Source organism: Mytilus galloprovincialis, chromosome 14 (genome assembly GCF_965363235.1).
Source record: "Mytilus galloprovincialis chromosome 14, xbMytGall1.hap1.1, whole genome shotgun sequence".
Classification (NCBI taxonomy): domain Eukaryota; kingdom Metazoa; phylum Mollusca; class Bivalvia; order Mytilida; family Mytilidae; genus Mytilus; species Mytilus galloprovincialis.
The window spans coordinates 6,539,710-6,558,469 of record NC_134851.1 but is presented as its reverse complement, the minus strand read 5'-3'; the positions used below and the strand labels follow the sequence as shown (position 1 = coordinate 6,558,469).

General features: G+C 30.1%; 1 protein-coding gene across 1 annotated transcript; it reads right to left on the bottom strand.

Annotated features, from left to right (window-relative positions):
- Window positions 1-1,060: 1,060 nt before the first annotated feature.
- LOC143058299 (acyl-CoA 6-desaturase-like) lies at window positions 1,061-17,680 on the bottom strand. The gene is made up of 10 exons (XM_076231776.1): window positions 17,422-17,680; window positions 13,944-14,033; window positions 13,110-13,313; window positions 12,092-12,193; window positions 11,319-11,505; window positions 10,528-10,604; window positions 9,566-9,663; window positions 7,615-7,791; window positions 6,071-6,196; window positions 1,061-5,138 (listed from the first exon to the last, which is right to left on the bottom strand). The coding sequence occupies exons 1-10, from the start codon at window positions 17,623-17,625 to the stop codon at window positions 5,087-5,089; spliced, it is 1,317 nt and encodes a 438-aa protein (XP_076087891.1). The 5' UTR covers window positions 17,626-17,680; the 3' UTR covers window positions 1,061-5,086.
- Window positions 17,681-18,760: the final 1,080 nt, after the last annotated feature.

Below are 18,760 nucleotides of genomic sequence, written 5' to 3'. Positions count from 1 at the left end.
CACTTAAAAACCAAACGACAGTACGTATGTAAGCAATTCCAGGTCACCTTAAATACAAACTTAAAACTTGAGCAAATCGATGTAACTACACGCTAGTATGGGTTTTTTGTCTTCAAAATGCACTTTTCTTTTAGGGACTCGTGCCGATCTAATGAGTCTACTGATATTAACAGTTTGTTCAGATGTTGTGCATTCCAATTCGTCTTGATTATTTGTTTTGCATTAATAATGTTGTCATAGTTTGATTTGATTTTACATTTTGTCATATCGTGAACTATTGTAGCTGACTTTTGAGTATGTTAAGGTTGTACGGTGACCTATACTAGTACAGTGTAACCTGTGTTATCCGACATACTGAGGGACGAGAAAAAAAATCGGATTAAGCAGGGTGTCGGAATACTCAGGTTTTGTCTACTAGGCTTATTTTGGAACCATGAAAATATGTCGGTTGAAACATGATGTTGGAAAACTCAGGTGTCAAATTATCATTAGGCAGGTTACACTGTACTTACATGCTAAAGCCTACTTCATTTGGGCATAAGGTAAATAGTTATCTCATTTGCAATACAACCACATCTTTTACATATAAGATAAAAGGCCTTAACTCTGAATGAGATTGATTCTCACTTGCTTTTTGTCCAGTGGCAAATATTTCATGCATGTTCAGGTGATTACAAATTAACAATGTTACTTTGACCTATAATTGTTAACTTTTTTTACATTGTGACTTGGACAGAGAGTTGTCTGTTTGGAATTCGTACCACATATTATTTTCATTACATATTTCAATAGTGAGGTCCTGTAAACATGGTCCAAAGGGACCGAGGACTGCAACTAGAAAATTAGGGTGTATTGTATATGGACAGAACTTTTGTCCTGCAACAAACAAACTATATGGACCCCTGAAGGAGTTGTGGTAAATGCTCTAAACATGCGGAGAGCATGCCACAAATATCTCTAAATTATATGCCTGTTAGTTTTATATGTTGGTAGGATGGTGTCTCATTGGTATTTCTTCACATCTCATTTTATTCACTTTAATTAAATAAAAATAAAAATCTCAAAAGTAAATTTTATTATTCAAGATGTAAAAATAACATTAAGTTTTAAAAACATCTATAAAAAATAAATTTGATTGAAAACACATAAAGAAATGCTTTAAATAACAGAAAACTATACTGAGAACTAATAGAAATTCAAAACATTTGGAACAATATTGTCTTACATCAACTATTTTATAAACTTTTCCACAAAACTCATAGTGGTCAAAATCTAAAATCATAGACTTTTATATACATGTATATGTACCTTAATTATAGTTGTTTTATTTGCTAAAGCTGACAGTGCAAGGCCCTCATGGATAGTGAAGGTTGTTAAAAAAAAACATCATCATCAACATTTGCCTTTCTTTTTAATTAGAGTTCCTTCTATATTTATGTGTAAATTTTCCAAATAACTTGCGATTTTATTTCCTAGGTAGTTAAGGCGGCTCGCGGGTACAAAAATTTCGGCAAAAAATTAAACATTTGTTTTTTCATTAAAATTTTATTTATTACACTATTAGTTATTACTTTATGATATGGTACAAAAATCAACCAAAAAAATGATTGAAAATTTGTTAAGAAGCAGCAAAATCTTGCAATGAATGGTTTCCTTTCTTATAATTTGTATTAAATAGAAAATTAACATTAAAATTCACTCAGTATAACGTACAATTGTTAGATTATTGAATTAATAAATGAATATGTTAAATCTACCTTTACTTTAGGAATCCTTTAGACCACTAAACTTGCCAGGACTTCAGGATATTCACAGCTTGACATTTGATTTAAACCCATGTTTAATGTTGAAAATTACACTATGACCTTTAGATAAGTAATGCATTTTTTTCTCATTGTAGGATTTGTAATAAACGGAGATATTTCTAAGTGTATTTATTTTTGCAGCTATTGTACAACATGACAATAAAGCTTGATTAATTATTGCAATAATAGGAAATACTGATAAAAAATAAAATATTGCTATTAAAATCTAAAATGAAAGTTTTATTTTTTTCAATACCTATCCCCTCAAGATTATTTGTATTTATGTCAGAGTTTCATTATTCATACAAATATTCATATTGCTTATTTAACATTTAATGAACACTTTGGATAGGTGAACTAGCAAACTACTTTCCCTGAAAAATTATCATATATTCTTCTGAAAGACAAAAGTTTACTGTCCCTGAACTAGTATTAATCTTTATATAAAAAACATTAATAGAAAATTATAATACACATTTATATCATCATTAAACACACTTCATAAATTGAGCTGCGTCGGATAGAAATCGACCTTATGCAAGTGAACATGAATATGTACATGTAAAATAATCTGATTGATTTTGGAGCATTCATTTATGAAATACAAAAGTCAATGAAATAAAAGATGAAGTTTTATCCATTTTGTAGCATTCGATTAACAATTCAACTTGCAAACAGTCACAGACTTTCCATTGAATTTGTTTTCAACACCTAAATACATTGTAGATGCATTGATGTTGATTTGCATAAGGTCCATTTCTATCCGACGCAGCTCAATTATTAGTACAGCTACAGTATTTTATAAAAATATAGACGATTAAACTTCAAAACTTATCCTATCAACCATGTTAATGGTATATACACATTAGTAGATAAAATTCTAATTTATATTTAGAGTAAATAATAAATAAATTTCTTATACTAGTATTAACTAAGTTATTCTAACAAACAAATAACATAGTTATAAAGAAAATAAGTATTTATAATTTATACACCTAAGTTTATTTTTTTAAACTGTAAAATTATTTGAGAAAACAGTTGACATAACTTTTAAAAGTTAATTTCTTTTTTCTCTTAACTTCTATAAAGATACACAAAAAATAACTAAATTTGGTTCATTCCTATATAATTTATGATCGTTGTTAACATGAGATTTTTACTTCAAATCAAAATATCATGAAATATATAATGCACTTTCAATACATTTATTGAGATCCTTTTTTAAAAACTTAATCAAGGTTGGGTCTTATTTGTGGAACCTATTGCAGACAAATAAGAATTAACAACGATTAATTCTAAATAGATTGCCATTAATTAATTCATAAATATAATATATAATAAATATAAAATGATGGAACCAGAAAAATATAAACAATTTTCTTTGATAGCATTTTCTATCATAAATAAATTATGGAGTTATCTCCCATGTATTGCAGTTGATTGTTAAAATTCAGATGTTTTTTTTAAATATTGTCTGTTTAATGTCCAGTGGAAAATATTACTTGCACAAACAACTTTTAGATGAATTACAATAGTTATGTTTTAATATTGCAAACAAATAGCAGTGAAAAAACCTGATAGATAGATGTCGCAATGAGCATGAAATAACTTTACTTAGTAATCATTTTTTTCCCTACAAATATAGCACATTTTATCAACGTTTGTTTGAAACTTAACTATTCATCTAAAATGCTTAACATATCACATGACATCAAAATTAATACGCTCTACTAGTTATTATATAACTGAAAATAAAAATATATAATGTCAAATGGATATACCGATAGTTTTTACTATTTTGAGATTTTTATCTCTATTTGTAACCATTTCTATGAAAATAAATCTTTTTTTAAAACAAAATGTAAACAAATAGAAATTACTCATCAACGAAAAAACCTCTTCTATGACTTGTTAATGGTATGGTATATGCATTAGGATATGTGTTCCTGTTTGCTTTTAAAGACATTTCGGACTCATGTACAGCTGATTTTTGCAATACAATGAAAGTAGAAAGCATGTATTGCAATGGCAAATAGAAATGCAGACAAAGATTTTGATCTGTGTTACCTAAATATTGCATCTGCAATACCATTTTCCAGTGATAGGGTTGAAAAAAATGATTAAATTGTGGACTTTTAATGTTTCCAATATCTAAATATATGGTCGTATACTTGGTGGAACAATACTTAAATTATCACAGATAAAAAAGGATTGATATTTATAACTTAAAACACTCTCACGTCTATCATACTTCTAAAAAACTGTATGTAAAACAAAAAATATTTGATAATCAACAACGCTGAACGGGTGTTAACAAGGAATAAAAACAAATTGAGCAAGAATATGTGTCCACACTATTGGCACTACATATTTTCATATTGTAAAAACCTTAAAAACAAAATGGTGACATATAATTAGTGCCAGAATTGATGATTTACTCTGGATTCATTATTATTCGTTGGACACCAATGTTCGTTGGTTTCGTGGGTACAGGGATCCAAGCATTTTAATGTTCAACCAATTACAATTTTCTATAGGCTTTGTTTGCGAAGAATGGCAAAACCATGAAATCAACTAGCCACCAAAACATGCAAGTTTCCCACAATCCACGAAATTTAATACCCACAAAAATAACTGAATCCACAGTATTATATCTAGTCTTTCTCTTTGACACATTCCCCATTTCCATTCTCAATTTTATTATATTGCTGCTATTAAACACATTAAAATAAAATCATTAAAGCTGGCACATTTTACTAAAAAAGTGTTTGGTTTACAGGGAACACCTATAGTCATTTAAACAACATTAATTGAAAACTTGAAGTGGCAAAAAAAATAATTCAAATTATTTTCGAGCTCTTTGGTATTATATGATATACTTTAATATGAGTTTTGCAATATATAGTGAATCTTTTATTTTACAAAATTATACCAGTTCATGTTTAACAAACAATTAATTGGTTCAGATGCTAGCAAAAAGTATTGAGATTTCATTAAATGTCATGGTTGTATTTGTCATGAGGATAAAAAAAAATGATTCTCTAAATTTTCATGCTATTTTCTCATTTCTGGATCAGTGTAAGAAAACAATTTCTCCTCTCTGTATTTATAGAGATAACTTTTCACTTTCATTTGCACTTCAAACTCCCAAAAAACACACATACATACAAATTTAACAAAGCATTAAAGAATTACATATGCACAATTAAACAATAAGTTAAGATATATTGATAACTAATTTCCAGAAGAGTATTCAGGCTGTCAGTCTGTGATTATGTTTATTATCCATTGTAATATGAATCGTACCATAACTCTCCAGACTTCTTCAGGGAACTGAAAAAGATAAAAAAAAAAATAATGTTTTAATCATTATACAATGTGACGAAATATTGTGCTCTTTTGGCAAATTTTAATATCAGATACCAAGGCTCCTTATGATTTTTAGTTAATTCTTTTATCATTATAAAACTTGAAATAGAAATTTTCAGATTTTTTAAAGAAGAAATAGATGAATTTAGGAACATTTTGTCTACTAACAAAGAGAACAAACTTTACATAAACTATGTTTTTGCCAATGAATACAAAATACAATCACTTTGTAAATATCTTTTCTGGGCTCTTTTTTTTTTTTTATTTCTAAGCATGTGCACATCAAAAAGTAAAGATTTTTAAATAATTTTAACTAAAAATAATATGTTTACATGATAAAAAAATCAACAAAACAATAATTGTACACTAAACAAACACAGCCTTGCTTTTTGGATCAAGTACTCTCAGATGAGCAAAATAGTCTTTTATTTAGTTTGGTGCAGAAATATATATTATTAAAAGTAAATGCTTTAACCCTTGATGTTAATGCTTCATCACCCAATAGGAACCAAAGCATTTCACACTGTATACATTACAATAATTCATGTTTATTTTTTTTTTTTCTCATTAAATTTTTTCTTCTTCTTCTACTTCTTCTTCTTTCACCTTTTCATATTCATATATTTATTACAGAGCATGCCAGTACTTATATTTATGTATCGTTCAATAAGTGTATTATTTTTGTAAAAGGAGACAGATTTGTAAAAGCAAATTGCTTGTTTCTGAATCCTGAATATTATTTCATTTGTATATTCTGAATAAATATTGTTTAAAGTAACAAACAAAGCATAAGTTTAGTTGCAAAACTTTTATGGACAGAAAAAATGTTGTTTGCAATAAAAGTGGTATGACGATTAACTGTACACTGTATGATAAAGGGAAATAACTCTACTTACGTAACTAGTCTAGCAAATGCTCCAAACAGAGGCAGACTAACGTATTCAATGTTATGTTTTTTACACAGAGACCTGACTAGCGGTGCCACTTTATGTAGATTATGACGAGGCATTGTAGGAAACAAACTGAAAGAAAAAAATATTTATTGATAAGAACATTTAATTTCATAATCGTTATTCATGTAGTAGAACTTTAATAATGTAAATAAAACCTGATTTAACCTACTAATACCAAAATAATTGGCCAGTTTTCAAATTAGATTTATCATAATTGGCATCTTATTCAATTTCAACCAAATATATATCACATGACAAATGGAAAATACATTGAAGGGAAATAACATAATCAGTGTTCTACCCAGGTCCTTTTAGTATCATGGCAATGTGATGCTATATTTCTCAAATCTTGAATGTGATGTTATAATTTGTAGAAACAAGATGGTATTTAAATTTGTCCTGATTACCAAGATGCTATATGAAATATCTGGAGAGAACACTGAGTCATTAATTACAAATAAAAAATAAAAAAATATGAAAGTAACAAGAAATGAGGGATACAGAAAGGTTGAATTTATTAATCATTTTCATTTAATTTTTTTCCCTATATATGTAAGCAACCTGAAAAACAGTGGCAAATTTTGTCATAAATTGTTAAACCCTTTCCTCCATAATGACGCTTTTTGACGCCACCACATTACTCCATAATGACGCCTTTTGATGCCTGTGTAGTGCCTCAGTTGAAACATCTGATCTATGAAAAATCTGTATCAGACTTAATAAAAATTTGTCTCTAATATAAAAAGGATATTCCAGAGAATATCTGACTGGAATTTCATTGATGAAATATTCCTTTTTGCAATGCATTGATACTTTAAACCTGATGATTTTTTTTAATTAAAAAATCCTATGCGAATCAAGTATGAACAAAAAAAAATTCAATGGAGGAAAGGGTTAAAGATAAGACAAGATGTTTAATATATGAACACTTTTACTTTACAAAATCTACAAGCAGTAAAACAGTATAACATAATTTTTTATATCAAATGTAGCTACATGTACAGCTGTGTTTTAAAATAAGTCTATAAGGCTGGCTGAAAATATCAATGATTATAACATTTGTATATTATATTATGTCAATTCAGGTTGTACTTAAATAAATTATTTATTCATTCATGCAAGTGTCGAAACATTTATGAGGCAAAATTATCAGGGTTCTCATTACGGATTTTTAAAGGTGAGTCCAACAGTAAAGAGAAGATATTTTAAAGCAATAAAATTTATTATTTGAGTCTCAATGACCTAATAGAACAATGAAGCGACATTAAATTCAGATTTCTTTTATTATTTTGCTACAAAAGGATGATATGTGTGTTCAGTTCATACAAAATATTTCAATCTTGATGCATCTTTGGACTCAACAGTTTTGAAAATGGTCAGTCCAGACAGATTTTCATGAGTCGCTTGAGTGAGAACCCTGATTATGCCCCCATGGTATATTCTCTTATTAAAATCATTATTATAACCAAAAACACCTATTAACTTACTGATGTTCTATCTGAAAGTTCAAATGTCCCGTGAACCAATCATTGAAGAGTCCTTGGTGAACATTACATGTAGATATCAGCTGTGACGTGAACCAATCATTATCTCGTTCAATGTCAATATTCATCGATATGTGGCTCATCTGTGTTACCCATACAAACCAGTGGCTTTCCAGAAATCTAATAAAAAAATATAACATGTGAAATAGTATCGTTATCTGTGTTACCCCAAAAAAAACAGTGGCTTTCCAGAAATCTAATAAAAAAAATATGACATGTTAAATAGTATCGTTATCTGTGTTACCAACACAAACCAGTGGCTTTCCAGAAATTTAATAAAAAAATATAACATGTGAAATAGTATCGTTATCTGTGTTACTCACACAAACCAGTGGCTTTCAAGAAATCTGATAAAAAAATATCACATGTGAAATAGTATCATTAACATATATATTAACTAAATTTGTGATAACAGTATTTTTTTTCCAAATATCTGCTATCAGTTTCTAGAATATGAGTAACAATGAGTTACAAGCAATCTTTTTTAAATGAATCTGTAATTCAGGAGTTGTTGCTTGCTGCTGTATACCATATTTGTTTTTCTTTAATTGTTTTTGTACATAAATCAGGCTATTATTTCGGTGTTGGTTTTTTTTTCCCTTTTTTGATATCTTATAGCTTTCTATGTGGTATGGGCTTTGCTCATTGTTGAAGGCTGTAGGGTGACCTATAGTTGCTATCTTATAGCTTTCTATGTGGTATGGGCTTTGCTCATTGTTGAAGGCTGTAGGGTGACCTATAATTGCTATCTTATAGCTTTCTATGTGGTATGGGCTTTGACCATTGTTGAAGGCTGTAGGGTGACCTATAGCTTTCTATGTGGTATGGGCTTTGACCATTGTTGAAGGCTGTAGGGTGACCTATAGCTTTCTATGTGGTATGGGCTTTGACCATTGTTGAAGGCTGTAGGGTGACCTATAGCTATCTATGTGGTATGGGCTTTGACCATTGTTGAAGGCTGTAGGGTGACCTATAGCTATCTATGTGGTATGGGCTTTGACCATTGTTGAAGGCTGTAGGGTGACCTATAGCTTTCTATGTGGTATGGGCTTTGACCATTGTTGAAGGCTGTAGGGTGACCTATAGCTTTCCATGTGGTATGGGCTTTGACCATTGTTGAAGGCTGTAGGGTGACCTATAGCTTTCCATGTGGTATGGGCTTTGACCATTGTTGAAGGCTGTAGGGTGACCTATAGCTTTCCATGTGGTATGGGCTTTGACCATTGTTGAAGGCTGTAGGGTGACCTATAGCTATCTATGTGGTATGGGCTTTGAACATTGTTGAAGGCTGTAGGGTGACCTATAGCTATCTATGTGGTATGGGTTTTGCTCATTGTTGAAGATTGTAGGGTGACCTATAGACCTGGTCATTTGGTCTCTGGTTGTCTCATAAGTAATCATACAACATCTCCTATTTTTTACATTCTTCAGTTAAGGAAATTCGCTTCTCAGTTTCAAAGTCATTAACTTTTCAAAACACTGGTTTATATAGATAGTGGATTAATGAAGGAATCGAAAGAGAAAAAAATATATATAGGTCACTGTGCTTGTTTTCGAGATATAAGCCATTGAAATTTTGGCGGGAAAATATTCTCTCTTGACTTTTCATAGCTTTATCATTGACAATTAAAGTTCTCAAAAACTGTTAAAAAGCAATTAAAATTTTATAAGACTTTTACAGATGGCTTATCATTATACATGTAAAAGATTAACGAAAAGAAAAATGGGGGTCACCAGGCAATTTTTTTCAATGCATTCAAATGGATAAAACCAGAGGATTCCGAAAATCTGACAAAAAAATCTAAAACATGACATGCCAGCTTCCTTAATGACTCTGTAAATCATCAAAAGCAGAATATGATTATCATTACTATATCTAAGTACAAATACACACCTTACAAACATGTAGAATCCAAAGGTTCCCCATGCACCCCAGAACTGTGTGTACAGGTAAAAATAACGTCCAAAGAATGATATTGTCATCAACAAATCCTGAAATAAACAAACAAAAAAAATATCTATTTTTATCTACATTATGTGGTAACTTATCATATTATGCAAATATGTATCTAACCATGAAAATTTTGAAATAAAGCAATAAAAGCATTGTTCCTTTAGCTTTGATATGCGAGTGTGCCAGAACTGAAAAATGAAATATTCCAATAAAATTTAGAAAACCCAATTTCAATCAATTCTCATCTTCCTTATGAATGCATTACAGGAAAGTTTTTTTACCCAAAGGTTGTACTCAGAATAGAATCTTGTACGACTGACTTATGATTGGATGATACAGGAATGGAATTACTTTTAATCAAAAGCTTGAATAAAATTGAGAATGGAAATGGGGAATATGTCAAAGAGACAACAACCCAACCAAACAGCAGACAAGAAAGGTTTTAAAAATTCAGAAAAAAAAATAAATTTTACAAAGTACAGAATATATCTTCCTTTTCTGCACTTCCAAACAATAAAAAATATGCCTTTTTCACTAAGCAAAAAAAAAGACGATGTTTTTCAGCTGCAATTTTAGTAAATTTTTGCTGCATGACCATGTATATTTTTGTTGTTGTCATACAACACTGGTATTTCTAGTAACAGAAATGCTTCTTGATATTCTACTTTGTGTATTCTTCACGAAATAAAATACAGAACACCATTGGAACCCTATAGAAAATGCTTGGCTTGTAACAATATATGTTTACCTTATATATATAATATATAGGCAATATATACATGATATATGTAAGAAAGTATGACTTATGTAAAAATAACAAAGATATATATTATAAGTTAAAACAGAAACAAATGGCATGTTATTAATTTGGTTCTAGACCAATTAAAATCTCCAAAACTTACCACCCAATCATGCCTCTTAAATACAAATAAGATATTCTCAAAGTGAAAGTAGAGTGGCAACAGTAATGGTGGCATTGCTGAAAATAAAAGAAAGGTGTTGTTAATATTATAGATTTTATATTCTATATGCTGCTATAACTTTGTCTACTTGGTTACCATAATCTTCAAATCTAACCATGTGGTATATGAATTTAGTTTTATTTAACCTTGTGAAGCAAATCAAAGTTAAGCTTATTTATGATCAAATATTTGAAAAACAATTTTGTCAAATCACAAGTATGGGAAAAACATTCCAACAATCAAAATATTGAGAAAAAGTGTCTCTGGATATCATACAAGTGAAATAGGACAGAAATAAATTTTTCTCTAATTTTTGTACTATTTTCACATTTCCTGACCGGTGTCAGAAAAATATTTCTCCTCACTAGTGAAAAATCTGTTCTCAGCAAATGATTATTTGAAATTTGATTATGACGTCTAAATGTTTTGTTTTCTTCTGAATTTTCCTATCTGACGTCATGAAAAAAGGCAACCATGCCTGATGATGTCACATATAAAGAACACAAGTTTCTGAAAATCTTTGAAAAAGAAGGATAAAAATCATTAGAGAAACAGATTCCTATACTATAACTGGTGTAATAAGATATTTCACCACTCTCGACAGTTTCATTTTAGTTGTTTAAAGAGCTCGGCAAGCCTCACCCTTTAAATAATAAAATTTAGCTGTCTCGAGTGGAGAAATATTGTAATACACTTATTGCAGTGTAGGAATCTATATGTCACAAACTTACTCAAGAAAAAATAATTCTGCTGTTGATTATATGGCATGAAACCCTTCTTCTGTTTTCCCCAGGTCACAGGGAAATTTTCTCCAAGTAATAATAGATAAGGGAAGTCTACATCCGGGTCTTTCTTCCCAACATTTGGTTTGGCGTGATGTTGGAAATGACGGAAATTCCACCAATGAGATGATGCACCCTATAAAATAACAAACAAACATAAAAATATAAATGCATATATATTTGAAGTCATTTCATATAAAACAATAGATTATTAAGTGAATAGTTAGTATTATTGTATAGCAATATAATATTTTCCACAGAACGTAACCCAAAGTTAGCGTGCAATAAATTCTAATATTGCACTAGTGCAATAAATCTTCAAAATTCATGACGTCATTAACGACAAAATCTTAAACCAATTTTTACTTTCAAATATTATATTGCTATACAATAAAAGGGTTATTGCATGAATATTGGGGAATATTGTCCCTCGTAGAACATATATTGCACTCGCAAGCTCGTGCAATATAAAATTGTACTCGGGACAATATTCCCAAATATTCATGCAATAACCCTATATTATTAGTGTCTATAAGAAATTCATACTTGATTTTGTAATACATTTTTCCAGTTGAAGATAAGTTAAAAATAAGGAACATAGTTGTTTGAATAAAATAAATTCATGTATAAGTATTTCATTTCAAGGTTCACTGGAGATCTTTTATGACCAAATTTATTTCCAGAACAGAACCTTCTTCTCTTCTACCTTGGTTTCTACACACCTTAATATGTCCTATAACTATATGATGAAATATTTTGTTCATTTTATGACTTGGAAACACAGAATTATGTCCATAATCATGCTGTGTCCACCCAGCTTGTGCCTGAAAAAGAATGTTAAGTTTTATAGATTACACATGTAAGAGAATGTAACTACAATGTATATCATGCATATATTTAAAATATTGAAATCTAGATTTATAACAATAATGAATACAATGTACTACACCAAACCACAGTGCAATTGCTGGAAGAATAAAGGATATATAAAATTATGTCAATAGTCTAGTCAATATTAACTTGTTTGTACCTACAAGAAAGGGTTACAAAATGTTTTGTGATATTTTTTTCCAATCAAAAACTTGTCAAACATGTCACATAGAATAAAATTTGGCCTGACATCAATGACATGTCAAATCAAACCAACATTTGTCTGACATGTCACTTAACTTGTCGTCATATTGACCAAACCTTGCCTATATGTCAAGACAAATTTCAAAATCTCAACAAACTGTATTTTATGTTCAACTTACGAAAAAAATCAATTGTTTTTGTCTCATTAAAACATCCTATATTTCTCTGTCAAGCATACATTGTAAATGTAATGTGATTATTTGTATATGATTATGGTTAACAAAGAGACACAAGAATTCCTGAGTTTACATTGAGTCACTGAGCATTAGTATGCTGTACTTAGTCACTGAGCATTAGTATGCTGTACTTATAGATAATCATTGATCATCTCAAAGATATTGATTTTCTGGCTTGAGCCGATACAGGGAAAGTGAAAACAATCGAGTTGAGATGACCAATGATAATTTGATTATAGCTATTTTACCTTAAATAAGATAGTTATTTTCATGTCAATTTCATTGACAAAGCCATGTGCCCCATTAGTTTCTAGCAATTATTTTTTATATCACTTGACTCCACCAAGAAAGGAAATTATCATGTCAGCAAGATCAAAGGAAAATTTCGTACAATAGCGATAATTAATTAATCTGCTAAATGGTGTTTTACCTGAGCTACAGCCAGAATGATTGCTGCTGCTATGAATGTATACAGTCCTCCACCATAGTATGACACCAGACAATAGGCAAATACTTCTAACAGGATGATATGAGCTAGATGTAAAGCGTAGAACCAGGGTTGTGTTTTAAGCATGCCACTGTCTTCCACATGTTTTCTAAGTTCTCTAAAATCACTCTTTAATTCTGTTAAACTCTGAAAGTAGAAATAATTCAAACCTTTAATATAATATTGTTTTTCTCAGCTTTTATCAAGAGCTTTGACTTTTTGTAGAAACAATATTCATATTTGAAATAACTATTCAAATTAAAAATATCATCACCTATACTCTAATGAAACAGACTCATCCCCAAACAAATAAAAAATCAACTTTTACAGTTACATACATGTATATACTGTACTTCAAATGTATTGCACTATCACAGTTTGAATTTTCAAATAGTTTGGATCGTCCTAAACATGCATAAAACATATTTCCCACTGGACATTAAGCAACCGACAATCAATCAATCAACTAATTTTGTCTAGAGCATTAAATATAGAATTGCACATCTGGTGCATTAAAATTGTGATTTTTTATATCATTAATTTGATAACTCTCAATAATCATTGATCCCAGTTACCTCATCAGGGCCTTAAAGCACTATGGTAACCTGGTGCTACATTTTCTACCATAGGGCTATCTTGTATGATTTTATAATGGAATGGAATTATGTATAGGGGCCATGGTGCTATTTTTTTTAAACCAGTGCTACATTGCATGTTAATTTCCATGTTGCTATCTTAGCATTCTCAGGAAAACACTGTGATCCTATTTCAACATACCTCCTCTGGTCTTTCTAGGTCTCCAACATATAGGGCTTTCATGAACTTCTTTACATAGTCTTTATCATTATGAAATGCTCTCCATGCATCCTACAAAGAAAAGAAAATGTGTCCTTAATATTTCTCTGCAGTCAGGATTCTACTTCGTCAAAATTATCTCCCTATTATGCCAGTTCATTTTCACAATCGTAGAAATGGAAGCCATTGTAGGGATGATGTGCTACCAAATTTGCTCTTGGAAACCGATAAATTTATCCTCATTGCACCATTATGATCCTTATATGTCAGTTGTATTTTAAAAGGCAAATGTATCAAATAGCTAATGAGCATAAGTTAATGATCTTGTCTGCATTGGTTCAATTTAAAACTATTGTCTGATCGGTTGTCAGGTGAAATTTTTGAAAATTCATAAACATTTAAAAAAATTCTAATTAAATATTTCGTGGAAGGGCAGACTAGATTTTTTTAGTGGTTGAAGACTATACACCCAAGTTATCACACACGAAAAAAATATAATTTTTCGGAGATATGCATCATTTTGTGCATTTTCATCATCCAACTTGAAAGACTGTCGTCAAATACTTTCAGTAAAAAAATAGCTATTCGAACACACCCACTCTGTTTTAATGATTCATTAGATAGGTATTTCACTTGACCCATATATTTCATCTTTTAGTACTGTGTCAGATTTTTTTATGTTATAAAGTCAACCTGTAGCTTTGATATATAAAAATGATAGAATCTGAAGCTAGACGATGTATGAAATATTCTTGCTTTGTACGATATCAAGACAAAATATTCAACTCAAACACACCCTCACATTAATCATGTTAATAGGGGCACTAGATTTGCTCTTTTCGAAACTATTGTTACACATTTTTATGAATTTTTTCTTGAGCCACATAATGGAAGGGCAGACACGAAAATTACTCAACTAATAGATTGATATGTTTTGTATCTGTGGTAAATTTTTTTTTTAAATCGGAGGTTATGCATTTTCTACATCCAACTTGATAGATACCCATGTCATTGACTTGATATCTAATTGTTCTGCTTAAAGTCATATGAAACCTCAAATTAAAAAACAAATTGCATATGTTTTTTAAAACGAAATGGATAGTTTTCATTATACAACTTATGTACATATACTTTTTTTCTGAGGAAAATTCTTTAATTTGTCCACATTTAGAAGAAGTTTACTTATTTTTAATTGCTTGCTGCCAGGAAGCAATTCGCCGACATATTTTCCGTATGCATAGTGACTTAAGCGTGACCCTCTTCGTAAAAATCCGGTGATAGTAATACGCATGAATCTGTCATTAAAATAAACAATTACCTGATTGTATATGTAAAATACATGCTAAATACCCATGTTTTTGTTGATTACTTACTATAAGGTGACAATCGGTAAACTTCGGCTTCAAAACACTGCATTTAATGAGTAGCCATATTTGTTAATAACAGACAGAGAGAAAAAAAAAATGACGATTATACGATATATTTGCGTAAAAAATGATAAAATCGTGCACAGAGGACTTAGTTTATGATATATACATGCATTGGTTCAAGAATTGGATGAACATTATTTTTCACCAGTCACTCGTTTCTTATGACTTTAACTATGTACTAGATAAATTGTAAACTTATGCAAATGGTGTTTTTAAAATAAAACACTTCGTAATTAAGAAGAAAATTGTAATTTTGTTTGTTTCTATTAACTTTTAATTTTTTTGTCACTATGGAAAACATTACAGTACACATTTATCGCCTTCTCTAACAAAGAGCTTCGATTCTTTTGTTCTATTTCAACCGGGTTTCCGACTGTCTGCGAACAGACTATTAAATTTTACCTTATAAATGGAATATTCTATCACTAGGAATTTGAAAAATTTTCAATTTAACATATTCAGTTAACTCTCGTTGTCTCGAACTCGGTTGACTCAAAATTTCGGATGAGTCGAAGTTTTCACGTGGTCCCGAACTTTGTTCCATATAAATGTATGTATTTCGACTCCTGATGAGTCGAAATTTCGGTTGAGTCGAACTAAATTTACAGTCCCAAGGTTAACAAAAGCATTCAAAATTCATCATGTATCTCGAACTTATACAAATATGTGAAAATATGACCTCCGGGATTTACATGGATTAAAGAGTTAATCTGACAATACATGTGTAATTAAATTTCCGATCACTGACCACTGTAATTGATTTATGACATGCTATTTCCACGAGTGTTTACCTGAGATTATCTTTTATAGAATTTTCATAAATAATTAGTGATACATTGTTAATGTTTATGACAAAGTATTTAAAATGTTTACAAAACAATTAATCGTGATTTACACTAATGAGCTTGGGTGTGTATACGTATAAAGTGAGGATTAAGACTTCTGTTGATGATCTGACACCTAAAAACTACTCAAATCGGCGTCTTTTATCTTGTTGTATTTTCTATTGAAAAGAAAGAGATGAAACAAACTGAAGATAAATCTCAATTTTCTAAAATCTCTCGTATCGAGAATAAACAATTTTGTCAAATTTTAACGACCTTAAAATTACTCTAAGATCGATTGGAAATTACTCTCCCGGATAAAGGCCATAGGAAAAAGTTGTAACTGAAACAATTGAATAAGTTTAAATAATTTTATTATAATAATGAAAGATCATCGATCTGATACCAGAATATCGATCCCCTTCCCAAATTCATCCGGATTGATTTTAGCTTTACCAAGCTAAGCAAGAGTTGTGTCCCTTGGTCTGTCAAACTTCCAGTTTTCGTTTGAGCCGAACTACGTGTATCTCGAAATAATTCTCTGGTCCAACTGACTTCGAGATAACGATAGCAAAAAAAGTCCGTCAAATATTATGTTAGCAACAATAAAGTCTGTCAATTCTTATGTTAGCAACAACTTAATTTCTGTCAAATTTTATGTTAGCAGCATTGTTCATGTCTGTCAAATCTTATGTTCTAAGCAACTCCAAGATAATCCTTTTTAAAAGTTATTCCAATTCCTTTTTTATTGGTGCAGATGTTCAGAAATGTTTTATTCCAATTCACCTTTCATATTAAATCAAGATAGACATCCAAACCTTGAAAATACTGAAAATATCAAGATTTTTTGTGTTGCTAACATAAGAATTTTCCGTCAAAAATGTCTGTCAATTTTGTTATGATAGCAACATTTTTTTTAAGGTGTTCTTTACTTAAAAAATATAATGTGAATAGATCTATGTTTTGTCAAAAAGTGTTTACTTATATAAGTATAACATGTATTCCAAAACAGAACTTTATTGGTGTTGATTTTGTTAAACATAATTTTGGGAACTTTTCAACTTTCTTATTTGGAATCTGCCTTTGACCTTAGGATCAGGATTAGCCATGTTTTTGATTCATCAATCAATTTATTGTTATATATTTATTTGTGTAATATTGTACTTGTTATAGAATGATCACTACACTTATGCTTATGAAGTTTACCGTTGCATCCTGTCCACTGAAGTGTCCTAAGATTTTTCCTCCACCAGGATGCTTTTTCGCCCAGTTTGTTATGTTGTAAACTTTGTTTTCTATCAATAACCATCGATCGTCTGGCTGATTGTGCTTCTTGACTTCATCAAGAGAAATATATCTCTTCGCGTTTGGCGAGCAGGGAAGGACCTCTGTTTTCTTTTCTGCGCCCATGGCTTGGGGAAGTAAAACAGTCACTACCGGTAGCAAACTTTCCAAAGGCTTTTCTCAATCACTTGTGCGTTTGTATTTGGGACTGTACTATAAACCCAAAACAGTTGAAAAATAAAACAAACGCAATGTACTATTTATCAAGAAAGTAAGTAAGTAAGTAAGTAAAACTTTATTTGGATTCGACATATTGACAAACAATATAAACATAAGCTCTAATGAACTTTTCACCGAATATAAAAAACATATGCAATAACAAATAAAACAAAGCATGCAGCATGCAATAAATAATAAAAAGCAGTACCAAAAATTTTCTAAGCAAATAGCATATCCATGTATCTTGCAAAATAGCAAAACATATATATGAAGCACTAAATTTATTTTAAAATTGCAGTTTAAAAATTGAAAAAAAAAATTTTTTTATGAGTTATTAAGTAAAAATTTCAAATCTTTCAAATTTTAAAATGTAAAAAACAAAATTTCAGTTGCAATGCAAGCTGTAAATGCAGCATAAAAAGCATAAATATTGTAACAAATTATATACAGGCAGAGCAAAAACATTCTGTTCCTCTCCAGGACTGAACAAGACTCTTAAAATGTGAGAAGCTGTTAACAGTCCTGAAATGGTCTGGTAAGCTATTCCGGGCATAAAGAAGCAGCAGCAACTAACATAAAAGATTTTTTTCCATATGAGGTAGTTCTTACCTGTGGTATTTCTAAAATATTACTGTATCTAAAAGAATATTTAGTGTGTTTAATTTGGAGTAAATTGTGTAAACAAACAGGAGCCAAATTATTTAAAATTTTATAAGTCTCACGTGCCATTGTCCTGATGCATCTTACTTGTTGGGTTGGAACCTTTGCGTTCTCAAGAAGAGTTTCAGAGGATGATAAGTAGTCGTCATATACAAATCTTAATGCTCTCTCTTGTATTTTTTCAAGTTTTTTAGAATTTTTCTCTGTACAAAAATGCCAAGCCAAAATGCAAAAATTAAAATTACTCAAAATAAAAGTATGAAAAATTGTAAGTTTATTTAATCTGTTTTAAAATGATCCAATTCTCTTGAGAACATTCAGCTGTTGTGATGCCTTTCTACACAAGTTACTTATATGTGCATCAAATTTTAGTTGGTAATCG